This window comes from Arvicanthis niloticus, chromosome 10 (genome assembly GCF_011762505.2).
Source record: "Arvicanthis niloticus isolate mArvNil1 chromosome 10, mArvNil1.pat.X, whole genome shotgun sequence".
NCBI lineage: Eukaryota > Metazoa > Chordata > Mammalia > Rodentia > Muridae > Arvicanthis > Arvicanthis niloticus.
Window position 1 is genome coordinate 52,737,183 of NC_047667.1, and position 15,852 is coordinate 52,753,034.

The following is a 15,852-nucleotide window of genomic DNA, read 5'->3' on the forward strand; positions in this document are numbered from 1 at the left end:
GTGGTGTGTGATGTCTTGTGTGTCTACTGTGATGTGTGATGTCGTGTGTGTCTGCTGTGATGTGTGATGTCGTGTGTGTCTACTGTGATGTGTGATGTCGTGTGTGTCTGCTGTGATGTGTGATGTCGTGTGTGTCTACTGTGATGTGTGATGTCTTGTGTGTCTGCTGTGATGTGTGATGTCGTGTGTGTCTACTGTGATGTGTGATGTCTTGTGTGTCTACTGTGATGTGTGATGTCTTGTGTGTCTACTGTGATGTGATGCTGAATTAATACACAGGAGAAGTATATAAGCACCAGGCTCCATGAGTCTCAGAGTTAGAAATGACCAGAATGGAGAAATATTTGACAGCATATTAATTTAATGCCGATCCAGAACATTGAAAAGAAGCCATCACAGCCAAGCATTGGCAGGGAGATGCCAGAACGGCTACAGAATAGATCGCCTGGTTCTCATTACAAAACCTCAACAAAGAGAACCACAGTCTGTAAGTAAGTCTTTCTCAGTGGCTTTGTAGACTCACTCCTCTAATCCGTGATGGACACTAACAAATACAGAAGGGAAACACGAAAGCTGAGAGGGCCTGTGTGATGGAAAGTGTCACCTGGTCCAGAATTTGGGCCTCACATGGCTCTTCTCTCTTCTCCACCCTACTGTATGTCCAGGCCCTTTCTACTTGGATACTTTCATTTTTGCACATCTGGAAGAGCCTGTCCACCTGGACAAGCCTTGGCAGGTCATGGTAAGCTGTTCTCAAGCCCTGTGTAAGGTTGAATGGCTTTTTCCTGTGTTCCCAGTGTCTCCAAGGTGGGCCTCATTCAGCTCAGTCCTCCCTCCTCCTTTGCAGTTTGGTTCTGGTTTCTTCTTGCCGCTTTCTCCAAGCGGCAATGATGGCTTCATCATCCATTTCTTCCTCCTCTTGCCGGTTTGTGCTTCTCCGATACTGGGACTGACGCCCAGATGCAAACCTCCCTTCTTCTTGGTTTTCTGTCCTTTCTTTCTCTCCCTCCTCTTCAGACCTCATGAAGCTCTGGGTGAATTTCCTCTTGGCCCCAAACTCAGCGAAGTCTGATTTAGATGACTCTTCTACATCTTCCCAGTCCCTGGGCCTGGTCCAGTTTGGACGCCTTGGCTCCGGGGACTCCTCCCCATCAGAGGGTTCAGGGGTCCGACGGAAGAAATAGGGTTCTGGGCTTTCCTCTCGGGAGCTGGAGGTCTCGCTGAATGTGGACCTGGAGAACTTGTGCGTCTCTCTGGCCTCCTTGGTGGTGGAAGATGAGAACCGTGAGGTGTTTCTCACAGTGTCGCCATCGGCTTCGTGGAAGGAGGTGTCCTGTTCCTGTGACCTAGATTTGGAGAACTTGTAACTGCAGGATTTAGACTCCGTTTCCCGGAGCATCGAAGACCTGGTATACCTCCCCCTGGAGCTTCCAGACCAATCACTTTGAGGAGGAGATTTTTCTTCCATCCTGAGGCCACTGAGCCACGTATTAATATTACTATCCATCTCGCTGCCCACGCTGCGGCCATTTCTATAGTGATCAGAGATGGCCAGAGAGGAGGAGGCATCTGTCTCAGGCTTCTGGGAATTACTGCGGGAGGAATACCGGAAGCTTCCAATGGCACTGTCTGTGTCCTCGTCTCTGTCAACCATGCTGATGTCCTCGTCATCCTTGGCCTTCTTCTTCTTGAAGAGAGAGCTACGCTTGTTATCAGAGGCCAGCTTCTCCATTTTATACTCGGACATCTTCTCCTGCAGCTCCATTTGCATCTCTCTCTCCTTCCGGCCGAGCTCCTTCAGGTCCACATTGTCAGCAAAGAGGCTGTAGATGGGCTTGCTGGTCCCCTGTACTCTGTTCCCACCGCCTTCAGCCCTGGAGGTCAGCGAGCTGGGGGAGGACAGCACAGACTGCACGTCGGAGCTGGGTCTCCCCTGGCTCTGAGGCGGGAAGCAGCCACTCAGGGATGTGCTGAGCACGGAGAGTTGGTCTTCCCCAAGGCAGCTGGCTGCTGGAGCTGTCTTCATACTTGCAACAGAGGGCGATCGGGACAACAAGAGCATTTCATTTTGCTTTTGGGCGAGGGTTTCGTTGACGACACTGGCAATCCAGTTCTGGATACTGGCAATGGAAATGCTGTCTCCAGGCCCCACTGGCAGGTTAGGCAGGGGTGTGGTGGGCATGTTACTTGCAGGCTGAGACAGGTGAGAATGATGACTCTGGGTGCTGAGTACTGACGCTGTGTCCCCATCCGCACTGACAGAGGGGGCTGCGGACCAGAATGCAGACAGGGGAATGCTCCTGCTGGCAGTTGAGCTATCTGCTTCCCAGCTTCCCATGGACTGGCTCTCCTCCAGTGTCTGCCTGCTTCTCTCTAGTAACTCTAGTCTCCGTTGTCTCTTCTTAGCTAAGGCTGTGTCCTCTCCTTTGCTCATCTCAACCACCTCCTCCTTGTTCTCACTGCCCACCTTTTTCTGGTGCTTCAGCTTCCAGGCCTGGTAGGCTGTCAGGTTGACATCAGAAAGGTTCTTCTCTCCTGCGGCCTCTTCTGTACCATGTTCACTGTTCCCGTCTCCCGCCTCTGAGTCTTTCTTGTGAAATCCAAATTGGATTCTCTTAACCTTCCACCTTTCCAGGGGAGTGAGCTTGTCCTTGTTCCTACTGCAGAAGTTGTAGAAGGAGCTAGCCTCGGACAACAGGCTCTCCTCGTCATCCTCTCGGACCCTGCTCCCTGTCTCTGAATAATCGGCATCCAGCTCCTCCCTCTTGCTCTTGGAGTGGTACTTCCGGGCAGCCTCCTTCTCGATCTCTGCCAGCCTCTCATTCCACATGTCCCAGGTGCTCTCCGAGGACTCAGAGTCAGAGCGGTGTCTTCTGCCGCGACTTTGGCTGCTCCTCTCCAGTTGCTGCTTCAGGACCTGGATGTCATGGCTGCTCACACTCTCGGAGACACTGCTCTCGCTTAGCCTGTGTCTGCGCCTTCTGCTGGTACAGGAGTTCTCATCCTCCTCCCGATTCCACTGCTTGCGCCCTTTGGCTTGGTACCTCTCATTTCGGCTCTGCCACTCCCGGATTATCCTTTCCACATCCTCATCCTCACAGTCGTCCCCATCCTGTGCCGAGGATGTAAAACAGCTACCTTTTCTACCCTGAGCAGCCTCCCCCTCCGGGAAGCCCTGCCCCTTCCTCCATGCCTCATAGAGCTTCTCTTCCTCCTCTTCATCAATGAGGGTGACTGGCTTGGAGAGCTGGCTGGCTTTCCCCAAGGAGGAACCACTCAGGTGGCTGGTGGCATCATCTTCTTCTTCCACCATCAATGAGTTTACTCTAGCACCCAGCGTGCTCCCGGCGTCCTCCTCAGGCTCCTCTTCACCATCCTCCTCTTCCCTTTCCTCCATCAATTTCTCGTTAAGCTCCCGCAGCTGTTTTAGGAAGCCGTCATTGGGGTAGATAGCCCTCTTTCTTCGCACAGTCATCAAGGCCTCCAGGATGGCCATGCTGTGGAATATCATCAGGTAGGCGACCACCAGCACTGCTGACCTGCTGATACCCATTTCACTGCTGACCAGGACTTTCCCTAAAAAAATCAAAACGAACACAAGAGACAATGATACAATTTCTGGGTTTCCTCATGGTCTTTTTCTAGCGTGCTGTCTCGATGTGTTGAACTTGGTGTGTTTGCTTTGACTGTTCATTTGTGCTCAACTTACACAGGGACTTGCCCCACGGATGTCAGAGAGAGTACCCCGCCCCCACTGTTGTCACTTCTGAAACACTGGGGTTCATTTTCACCTTCTCCCCACAAACTCATCCTTGTCTTAGAGAGGAAGAGATTAAGGAAGTTGGGAGGCAGAAGACAAGAGCACAAAGCTGGAAACTTCCCTTTACAGCATCCTGCAAACCACATCCCCACCATCTGGGCCCTGCAGGATGCTGACAGCATTGGTAACTCTTGGGGAAACTTCCCTTTACAGCATCCTGCAAGCCACATCCCTGCCATCTGGGCCCTGAACTCACTGGCTCACAGCTCCGCAGATACACACTCCTCCTTCCACGGGGGCCCACCTAATTTTTGGAGAATTTGTCATATATTAGGATAAAGTATAACCTACTGCCTCCAGCGCTTCTGTGCTGATCTTTGCATGAATCAGACCCTCACAAAGTACAAAGGCCCTTACAGACATTACTATCATATTTGCTTTGTTTTTCATTCTGGCTAATCTGAGTCTTTTAAGCATTTCCTTCTTGACTATAGTTGTTCTCTCCCAAACATTAAATCAAACCATTGAACTATTAGTTAGTTGTTTGTTTTCATGAGGAATTATTTCCAGGATAGAACAAGGTATTTCCAGTTTAGACAACTCACATAGAGTTAGGTTCCCTTGTCACTTGTCCTGGACACCTAGCCTTTGCTCATGCTACCTGTACTGGTCAGTTTTTTTTTTTTTTCTACTATAATGAAATGCCTGAGGCAGGTTACTTTATAAAGAAAGTAGTTGGGGGTTTTTTTTGTTTGTTTTTTATGATTCTGAAGGTACATCATCCAGAGGTTGTATCTAATAACAGCCTTTCTGCTGGTGGAGTCCTGAGGCAGTAGCATCAGACGATAAAAGATAGCAAGTGTCTCTGTGTTTGTGTGTGTGTTTGTTTGTGTGTGTGTGTGTGTGTGTGTGTGTGTGTGTGTGTGTGTGTTTGGGTGTGCCCCCTTCATGCCTGCCTCTTAAAAAGCTACCAGGATTAACTCATGAAACCTCCACCCTAACAACCTTATCTGATCCTCATCCTTTCCTAAAGGCTGCATCTTCAAACTCCAGTGTTGGACCAGTTTCCACCTTATTATCTAAAAAACAGCTGAGGTTAATTTTCAGGTCAGGAAGCCCTGGGAGGGGGCACTCAGCCATCTAAACCGTAGCATTGCTTGCAGTGCAGACAACAGGTCAAACAATGATCTTAAATTCTTCTATATCAACTGAAATCTATAAAACTTGAAAAAAAATTCCACCTGCCACTAAGTCATGTCTCTCATCTTGTAGTATGTTTTAAGCATAAGGATAACATCACAAATCCCTATGGATACTTTTGGTCTATGTGGTCTGTTCTTCCAGCCTACAGAAGCTTCCGGAAGTCTCAGCTGTACCATTCAGCAGACATGTTGTCCCCTGGACTCCCCTTCTGCTTTGCATCTTTCATAAATGTGACAGACACTCTGTCAGTACCTTCATTCTAATGGCTGTTTAAGATGCAGCCTGAGACCCCTAGAGACCTTCTTCCTGGCTGCCATCAATCTAGTTGCCAACAGCCTTTGGAGATGTTTGCTAAATCGGCAGGAGCCCTATCTGATAATAGGAACTGGGGATGATTCTTTTATTATTGTATTTTTTGCACCAGAAAGGCCATGTCATTGTCACAGAGGTCAGAGACTGAAACCTGAAAGGACCCAGGGCCCAGTGAGGCTGCTATTGCCACAAGTCAGCAGCCACTAGAGGGAGGTAAGTGAGCTGAGCAAAAATAATAAAGGCCTCTGTTTCCAATTCTAGCCCTTCCTACCACTCCTGGGCCTCACCGAGGGTCTTTTTTTTTTTTTAACCTTCTGGCCAGCTCACAGCCTCCTGCCCTTAGGATCAGGAGCTTGCACTTGTCCTTTGACAAGCTAGCTCACTTTCAGGACAGTACTGCCTAGTCTTTGTCATAAGGCTATTGAGTCCTACTTAGACACAGTCTAGCAGAAAGCAGGTTGGAGTGGAGACAAATCTTCCTTTGCTGTGTTCTTAGCTCCTGGGATTCCTCTGCAGAACCTCAGGGAAGCAGCCTGAAGGACAAGGAGAGGCAGGGTGAGCTGGGCCTTAGGGTTTCTACTCACTTCATCCAAGCAAGAGCAGGATTTTTTTTTTTCCCTTTTCTCTGCTATGTGCAGGGCCCAGGCAAAGGGAGCACTCACGGGACAGAGCTGGTCTAGCATTTGGGAGGACCTGGGTTTGATCCACAGCACCAAGGAAGAGGCACTGAGCACAACTCCAGTGGGCACCCTCCGTAGCAAAGTAAAACCATATTAGTAAAGCAAGGCAGGAAGATAGGGAAAATGATGGGGACATGGGAATGGGAATGAGCCCCCATTGAAGTCTCTCGCCAACAGGGATCAAGAGCTCCAGCATTATGTAACAGTGCTGCAAAGATTACCCACATAATGATAGCATTCCTTTCATATATGGGCATAGGGTTAAAAATAGCAGTGACATAGATTTAAGGCCTGGATGTATATGACCTGGGACAGGCTTCATTCCTCTCCCAGACATTTTCTGGGGATATCAAACAAGTCTATTAACTTTGTTTATAGTGAAGACTCTTAATCCTGCATCCCCAGGGATCTAGAGTTTTACCTTATCAACAGCAATCCTGTCCGGTGCCCCTCAGGAACCACCCTGTGGTCTCATTTAAACTCGAAACCCTTTAAAGATAATAGCTTTGGAGCCCTACCAGAACCGTGTGTGTGTGTGTGTGTGTGTGTGTGTGTGTGTGTGTGTGTGTGCCAAGTGGCACTGTCGGAGCAGTCAACGCTGGCTCCTGGGGGTGCCTCGCCTTCTTCTTAAGCTCCTCTCGTTCTATCAACCCCTGTTTTGAAATGTGTTAAAAATGTCTTTTAATAAATACCAAGCCTGCCTCATCCTGGCTCATCCTGAAATTCTTTTGTGTCAAGGATCTGACTTTTACCTCAGTGGAGGTCCCCAAAAGATTAAGGGAGCGCCTCAGGCTGATGTGGGTAATGGGATGGAGCTGTGCCTCTGTCACCATCACCACTGACAAAGATGAAAACTTTCTATCAATAAAATGGCTCCAGGAAGATGGCCGACATACAACCGTCGCTTTGTTTAGCAACTGGGATGATTGGTGGGTGGAAGGCCCATCTGGATAAGGGCCCTGTTTCAAAGATTTAAGAGCACCACCGGAAGCAACACTGGGCTTGAGCAAGACTGTGTCTACACCTTACCTACCCCTTAGTCTGCCTTTTTTCCCTTTAAATTGTGTGTTTGTACTGTATCCTCCCAACCCATTTCCCTCTCTTTCTTCAGAACATACCTCTCCACACCCCAGGAAAAAGTGCTTGCCCAGAGGCCGTTCAACTCACAGTAGGACTCAGGGTAGATAGCCAGAGCACCAGAGTCTGCCAGACAAACTCTCCAGGGCTTGGAAACGGGCCTGAAGCAGATGACTAGCTAACAGCAGCCTTCTTATCTGATATAGAGGGAGAAAGAAACCAGAAACCAGGAGCCCTGTGATTGTCTGGTGTTTCCTCAGACCGTGTTGGGGTCCTGTCTTTACATTCTTTCCTGTGTCTCTTGGTAGCATGGCTTCCTTTAGCATATGCTTTTCTGAGGACTTGGAGCTATTTTTGCACTTGCTAGCAAAATCTATGCCCCCTGGCCCTGTATGTGTTTATTGTATTTATTATTTTTTGATGCAGGGTTTTGGTATGTAGTGGCACCTGGCCTGATACTTGCTACATAGCTAAGGTTGGCTTGGAAGTCGTGATAATCCTTTATCCTCATCCTCCCATGTGCTTGTACTACACACATTTGCCATCTCTTTGGGATAAGAGGATTTTATTATCACACAGAGGCAAAGCCAGAGGACCTGTCTAGGACGGGTCTATGCTTCCCAGTGTGTAAAATGAAAACAGCAACACCCATCATGGGACCATTGTGATGGAAACCGGTGTTCCTTCCACCAGTGCATCCTAGAGTAAAGGGGAGGTTGTTCTGAAGATTGCAGGAGGCATTGGCTCAATTCCAGAATAGGGAGAGGAGAAGCCCCAGCAAGGTGGGGCTGGGGCTCCTTGCACAAGGGCCAAGGTTTAGCCTAAGTGGGTCGAGAACCCCTTTGGGGTTGCATATCAGATATTTACATTACGATTCATATGAGTAGTAAAATTAATAATTTTTTGGTTTTGGGTCACCACAACATGGGGGACTGTATTAAAGGGTCGCAGCATTAGGAAGGTCGAGAACCGCTGACCTAAGCAGATTTGCACTGGTGCATGAATTCTAGAGGTTAGGTGGGTGCCCTCCAGAAGCCAAAGGCAGGGAACTTCCTGCTCCAGTGCCCCATCTTCTTCCTACACAGCCTGCTCCAGCTGTGATCTAACTTCTGCCAAAGCTCCCATTCTACTACAGAATTCATGTTCTCCTTTATGATGGCCACATGGCATCCACAGCCCATGCTCTGCTTTCCAGCCCTTTCTGACAGGAGGCTAGCCCCTGGTTGCGGGAAGCAAAGGAGCAAAGGCTCCTTGCCACAGACATTGATGCACGCAATATATATCTGCATCTTAAAAAGTAAGCCAGGTGAGTAGCTCATGTCTGTAATCCTGGTGTGTAAGAGGCTGAGGCAGGAGGATTGCCTCAAGTTGAAGGCCAACCTGGGTTACATAATGAGTTATAATACAGACCAGGCTACAGAGTAAGATGTTGTCTCTCTAAAACAAACAAACAAAAATTTCAGGATTTTTTTTTAAAGCATCAAAAGAAAAAAAAAAAAAAACCTCTTTGTGTATGTGTGTGTAATAAAATTTATACACATTCACATATTCTGTGTGGGTGGGTATTTTCCATTAGAAGCTCCCAGTACTGGTCATGGGTGGTGGCAGGCTATGCCCTTTCCTTGAATCACTATCAATAATATTCTTATGATGATGGCAGTGATTTTTAAAACTTTTGTCATGGGGCAGGCAGTTTGCTACATAAATTTGTTTCTAAGTTTTTATCCCTCACAGTAACATTAGCATTAGTTATGTATAAGGATGCTGTGCTTCCTGGGGCAAGGCGAACAGTCCAAGTGCAAAGCTAGTTACTCATTGACTCCAGGACAGGCCTCTGGACATCAAAGCCCGCATGCTTACTGCCAGGCTGTGGTCCTTGAAGGGGCACAAACCTGTCATGGAGACGTGTACAGAACCCTGGGCACTCCTATGGACTCGTCTAGTCCCACAATGCCTCACTCAGCAGCCATGGTCCTGCATCACTCCTTCCTACCTGGCCATTCTCTAAGGCAGAGGAATGACTCCTAGGCCATCAGTCACCTCAGAGTCCTGTCATCCCCATGGGCACTCTCGCTTTCCCATTGACTCTGTCCCCGACTCTCAGCCCTTTGTGCTCTGCTAATTCTGCCCAGTCGTTTGATTCTTGAACACATCCAGCTTGGGGCTTTTGCACTAGCTATTCCCTTAGCCAAGAGTGCGCCTCTACTTTCCCCCTGATTAGCTCCTCTTCCCCACGGAGCTGGAGCTTAAAAGTCCTGCTCTTAGTCAGGTCTTCCCCAGTGCCCCCAGGGAGAGAGCCTGCCACTCCAGGGTGTCACTCTAGTTACTTTCTGCCTTGCATTCACCCCCTTCCTTCCTCTTCCTACTTTCTCTTCCCCTCTTCCCCACCTCTGTCCCTCCTTCTTTAATTTCCCCTCCCCTCATTGCCTAGTGTAATGCCTACTGAACCTCGGGACAGTGGGAGAACAGTACTCTCCGAATGTTCGGCCCTTAATAGTCACCCACAGGATGAATGGTCGTTCTTTCCCTTCTCAGAGAAAGCAACCACATGAAGACAGACATCCCCAGGCAATCAGGAAGTTTTTATAACATCCCCCCCCCCCCCCCGGGGAATTTCTAACAGCCTGGAACCTGCAGGACCTGCTCACCTCTGTAAGTCAGCAGGGCTTCATCAAGGAACTCAGCTGCCTTCCGGAAATGCTGGGAGATGTCCACCTCCGGGAAGTCATCCACTTCTACCCCCAGGTATTGGATCTCCAGGCCAGTGTAGAATTCAGAACCAGTGTAGACACCTGTGCCGTGTGCAGCATTCAAGATGTGGGTGATTCCCAGCCTCTTGAGTCGCCCCTTGTTCACAGCCACGCTTCTGGAACAAGAGGCAGGGCATGGTCGCCAGGGTCAGAACTAGAAAGATATATTACCAGTACGATGGGAGTACATAGCTGGGCTAGTGCTCCCTTTTATGCCCCTTGTGGTCTGGGGCTCACTGTTAACACCTTTAATAAAAGAGGGGCCAATGCTTTGGGCTACAACAAGATAGAAAAAAGACAGGGGATTGGTTGGGGAAGGGCAGGGGAGAAGGAAGTAAGGCTAATGTATATTGGGAATGTACATGCATCACAGCATAAAGGTGGCATAGAAAGTAGAATTAGGGGGCCAGAGAGATGACTCAGTGGTTAAGAGCACTGGCTGCTCTTCCAGAGGACCCAGGTTCTATTCCCAGCAACCACATGGTGGTTCACAACCATCTACAGGAGATCCAACATCCTCTTCTAGCATCAAGCATGTATATGGTGTATAGATATGCATGCAGACAAAACATGCAAATGATATATTTAAAGTGATAGATAGATAGATAGATAGATAGATAGATAGATAGATAGATAGATAGAAGTCTTACATTCTGACCACCCTCTTCTGGCCTCATACATGTATATGGTGTATAGATGTACATGTAGATAAAACATACATACAAAATATTAAATAAATAAGATAACAAATAAATAAAAATAAATAGAGTCTTGTGCTTGGCATTACATGCTGCATTTTCCCAGAACCCCCCCCAACACACATTATTTTATTTTATCCTTATCATAAACTGAAGCGGTAGAAAGGGCAGTTACTTTTATATCTGTTTGAAGATTATAAAAATGAATTCAAGAGCTTTTACCCAGGGCTTGAAAGGGAGAAAAAGACCAAACAAGGTCTGGTGTTCAGGGCTCTTTCTTTTGGAAGTGAGATCAATTTGAAAAGCCCCTGAGGACAGCTTTGCTCAAAGAACTGCAGAGGCCTTTAGCTAAGGATCTCTGGAGATGTCTGGTGACCACGGAATAAATGCTTCTGGACCTGGACATCTAGTCGGAAGTCACTTAGGTCTTGATGATCTGAAAATCAGGTTCTGGGCAACTGATTGACTCTGTGACAGAGTATAAGACCCAGTATCCAAAGCTGTCTCCACACTGCCTGCCCTGGGGCCCTAACCTCCATCTCTCGATTCTGGATCTAAGGGTAATTGCATCAGGAAGATGTCTCATTAAGTAGCCAATGAATCAGCAAAAATTAGTTTCTCGAAATAGCCTACTAGTACCAATTATGCACCGAGAAGACCCTGAAGAGATGGAATGTGACGGCTTTTTGTTTTCACTTCAGCAGGCACTGGATAACTTAAAATCAAGTTTTGTGGTTATAAGAACAATGTCTGGGAGACGCGTAAAAGAAATCCAAAGGAGAGAACAAAACCACCTCTCGGGTACTGTTAACATTCTATCACACTTCTTTTTAATGTGAAGTTTATGAGAATGTATACATGCATGCACATGCGCGTGCGCACACACACACACAAACACAGAGAGAGAGAGAGAAAGAGAGAGAGAGAGAGAGAGAGAGAGAGAGAGAGAGAGAACCTAACCAGCACCACACTGTATACACACACTTTTTTTTTTTACTGTATTGTGTACATTTTCATTATTGTTAATCTTGATTGCACATGCACATGGGCACTGTGAGTAGCTCCTGGTGTTCTCTTGTCTGGTTAGTAGAGATGTGATGGGGCGGTAGAAATGATGGAGCCAGCAAGCACCTATGTCAGGAAGACACCCAGAAGGGCAGGGCTGTGCTGGAGGGCATTCATGGGAAGGAGGAATATAGGGGCTCATTTCGCCTGGGGATCTCTGCCTGCAGGTCAGTAGGAAGACTCTCTCCAGAGTCAGGCCTGGGTAAGTGGTCAGGCAGGCTCCGTTTGATGGCAGAAGTATGGGAGCCTTTGATGAGCTAGAGGAGTTTCACCTCAGGTATTAACCAAGGAGAAGGACTGAGGGCCACGTGCCCCAGGGACCACACTCACTTCTCAGCTATAAAGATGTTGGGCCAGACCTCATCCACCTCATTCCGAGGGGCCTCTTGCCGGTCCTGGATCAGTGCCCGCTGCAGGTCCAGCACACAGGGGGTGTTGAACAGGCTTTTATCATCCATCTTCTCTCGGACACGGTTGTACAGGTCTTCCACCAGCAGCTGTTCAGCAGACTCCAGCATGCCTGGACACTCAGTGTCTGTTCTGAGACCCCGAGGCTTAAGTTCTAAAGTGACATTCGTATCGAAGAGTTAGGAACACAACAGCTTTCCCTGTTTGAGTGAGCCTCTCTTGGCTAGTTTGCTGCCAGGACCCCGGCACAGATGGAATGCTGGGAGGATCTGCCAGGAAGGGGTTCATTAGGACTCGGGAGGACAGTGGCATCGACTTTAGACACTTGGTATCAGGATCCACTGCAGGTGGGTGTGGGGGAGGGAAACCAAACTAGTTTCTGCTATTCACTTCTTTGTAAAGCTGGCTGATAGCTTCTTAGACATCGGTGTCTGACTATCTACAGTATGTATGATTCCTGTCTTAAGTCACACAGTGCTCAGTACCACGCGGATGGTCAAAGGGTTTACTAAATGAATGAATGGTGCTCTTTCTAACATGGTCCACCCTATCACATCTAGAGTGCACATACTCCTGGGAAAAGTTAAAATTTATCAGTCATCTACGAGGCATTGCCTTCTGAGAGACATTGTTTGCTCGTGTGTTTTATTCATTGCTTCCTCAGCACTGAAACCCAAATTCCTGAGGTTCCGGCCTCTCTGTCTGCAGTTCTTGTCTCTCTGCAGCCCTTGATGCCTTGCTCGCAGGAGGGTGGGAAGTTTGATCTCACCCCAGGACCCAGGGTCATTCGGACAAGATTGGTCTGTCACCAGCTTGCTGCCTTGCTCTGGCTCAACCCCCTCAGAGGTGAGGCTGACCACTTAGAGAAGTTACAGGAGAGCAGGAAAGAGTAGATTTGTGAAAGATGGCTGGCCCAAACTTCCTAGGAAACAAACAAAGCCAACCCCCTACACATTTCCATCATGATGAGTAGTCATGAACGAAATACAGTTTGCCGTCTGCCTTGAAATTTGAAGAGTAAATCCGACCGTTGTGACCCACCCTGTTTTCCCATAATTTTCCTCATGTCAACCTATCTTATCAATGTAAAGTTAAAAAAAATTAGTTTGTGTGTGTGTGTGGGGGGGCACACACACCACAGTGGAGATAAAGGACAACTTGTGGAAGTTGGTTCTTTCCTTCTACTATGTAAGATCAGAAGATCAAATTCAGGTCACCAACCTTCGTGATGAGTGCCCTTAACCTATGAGACATTTCCCTGGCCCCATTTTATCAGCTTTTAATGACAGATTTAAAACCCATTCTTAAGCAGAATGGATAGAGAACTAAACGTGAACATCGTTGTGAACAGAACTCTCTGGGTATTCCTCATTCCTCTCAATTTCTTGGGCTTTTGGGTTTGTGTCTACCACAAGCCCCTCTACACCCACCTCTATTCCCACTCCTTGAAGTTAACAAAAATCAAAGTGAACAGCTCTGGGGTCAGAGTGGAGCCATTCTCCTCCATGGCTGTGGGCTAGAGAACCATTTATATGGTATCTGATTGGTTTACCTTTCCCGTGAACGTTATTGAGGTGGGTTTGGCACACTTGTCTCTGTGATACCTGTTCTCCTCACTGTGATGGGTGGCACTGAACGGGAAAGCCTTCCCCTTCCATTGGGCCCCCTACAAAGGTCTTCTGTTGGCTATTGGGCCCTCCCTCTGCTCACTCAGATGTTAGTTGTGTTACCTTCACTGATGATCTGTTTGGCAGCTACACCTGAGGAGAGATGGATGGGCTCCATGAAAATGCTTTCAGTTTCTGCATCTGAGACCACTGAGTACCTAGGAGAAAAGGATACATGTGGGAGATCAGCCCGGAAGCATTTGCATGAAGGCATTCTGAAAGTAGAAAGCTGATTTTAGCTATGTGTGGAAAACAATGAGAGATGTCTGGGAAGCCCGCACTATGTTTGGAGAACCTGGGAATGCTGGGTGATGGGTTTGCTGTAGTTTGGTACCCACTGGTACCCTTGGGTACCCATTGATTTTTTTCTGTCTGAAGTGTCACCTGAGTCTGGGTTGGTATGGGAAGATGTGGTAGTCTGGGCTGTAGAAAGAAAAGCATGTCTGTGGCTGGAGGGCTGACCCTAGGGTTCCACTCTCTTCCATGTGCTAATGTTCATCTCTCTCCTCTTACCTTCTGCCATCAGTATGATTGAGAATGTCACCAACTGTGCCTCTATAGGGTTCTGAGGGATTGGAAGGCTGGACAGGCTGTCATTGTTCCTTCCATCCCCAATACCTTCTCCCTGCTCATAGGGAGGTGAAGTGTAATGTCACAGGACTGCTCAATTCACAAGCCCTGATTTTGAGCTCAAAGGATCAAGAACCAAATTGAGTCCAAGGGATCAATAAAGAAATGTGGGTAAAAATATTTCTGGGAAGTTATTCAGTGGCTGTATGAAAGGGAGCACTGAGGAGCATGGGGACTTAGGGCAGGTCAAAGTTTAGGACTGCTGTGAGGTTCACCGGTGAATCTATTGCACCCTGCTTGAGTTCTGTTTTCCACGTACTAGAGGCCCTTGGGTTTCCTCAGTCATCTAGTCTTGCCTCTAGGAACAGTGATTTTAAAAAGTGGGTTGGATGACTTAGTGGAGAACAAGTGCCTTCTGGGAATGTAATGCTGACAAATGTCCCACTGGGTAGAGTTACTGTTACTCTTCTGTCACAGATGAAGAAGTATGATCAGGGAGCTGAAGACTGTGCTCCAAATGGTGAAGTGAAGATGCAAACAGGGCAGTAGTGATCGAGGTCCAGCCTTGTCTTTGAGGTCTAGCCTTGTCTTCAGCACAATACACCAGTACCATTTAAGTTGCCACAGTGAGATGAGTTCATCAGAGAAGGCAATGCCAGGCAGGTTCCCAGGCCCAATACAGATGCAGACATAGGAAAGCAGGTCAAGGAAATGAAATCATGCATCGAAGGATGGATTTGAGCTAAATAAAGTTGAGCTGAGAAAAAAAAATCTAGCTGCACTGAATAGAGAATATTTAAGGTAAGCTGGAATGGAATGAATTGATTATCAGAAAACCTCTCTTGTAGGAATCCGTGAGACCAGAGTATACTCTTGGAAGGCTAGTGTTCTCACTGTCAGCTACGCAAGGGGAAAAAAGGCCTCCTAAAGGGAAGAGGTAGCCTGTGACTCTGCCCAGAGCATGGCCAGATCTGCCTATGTGGTCCAAGGAACATCACACTGTGGCTTAATGAGAACTTTCCAACCAAAGTTCCCAATAGCAATGGGTCATTGGGGGCATTCCTATCTTAGCCTCAAGCACTCCTTATGAACAGGAAGTGCATTTCCAAATATAAATACAGCTTCAGAGTTACTGTGTAGAAGTCAGATGTCCCCAGAAGCACTCATGTCTGAATATCTGGCCCCCAGTTGATGATGCTGTTTTGGAAGGTCATGGAACTTTTGGGATATGGGTCCTACCTGGTGAAAGTACCTTGAAGGCTTTACATATCTCAGGTTCAGATCTAGTCCTTGGTTCAGATCTAATCCCTCTGTCTTCTGGTCTATGGAGGTGCCGTCTCTCTACGTTCCCATGACCAAGGATGGAGCCAGTCCTACAGCTAATGCTTTTCCTATAGTGACAGACTGCCATCTCTCCAAAACTGTAAGCCAAAATAAAACCTTTCTCTCTGTCATCCTGTCAGTTATTCAGGCACAATGATGAAAAAATAAGCCATGTAGAAAATTGGTGTTGTGGCTGGAGAGATGGCTCAGCGATTAAGAGCACTGGCTGCTCTCCCAAAGGCCTGAGTTCAATTCCCAGCAACCACATAGTGGTTTACACCCATCTATAATGAGTTCTGATGTGTTCTCCTGGCATACAGGGGTACATGCAGATAGAAC

General features: G+C 47.7%; 1 protein-coding gene across 2 annotated transcripts in view; it reads right to left on the bottom strand.

Moving 5' to 3' along the window:
- Positions 1 to 371: 371 nt before the first annotated feature.
- Styxl2 (serine/threonine/tyrosine interacting like 2) overlaps positions 372 to 15,852 on the bottom strand; it is a 29,498-nt gene continuing 14,017 nt past the window's right edge. For both annotated transcript variants that reach the window (XM_076941537.1, XM_034513253.2), the window contains exons 3-6: positions 13,684 to 13,778; positions 11,876 to 12,107; positions 9,681 to 9,898; positions 372 to 3,576 (exon numbers count right to left, since the gene is read on the bottom strand). In XM_076941537.1, the coding sequence (XP_076797652.1) occupies positions 824 to 3,576; positions 9,681 to 9,898; positions 11,876 to 12,107; positions 13,684 to 13,778 (3,298 nt within the window). In that variant the 3' untranslated portion in view covers positions 372 to 823. The remainder of the gene's footprint in view (positions 3,577 to 9,680; positions 9,899 to 11,875; positions 12,108 to 13,683; positions 13,779 to 15,852) is intronic.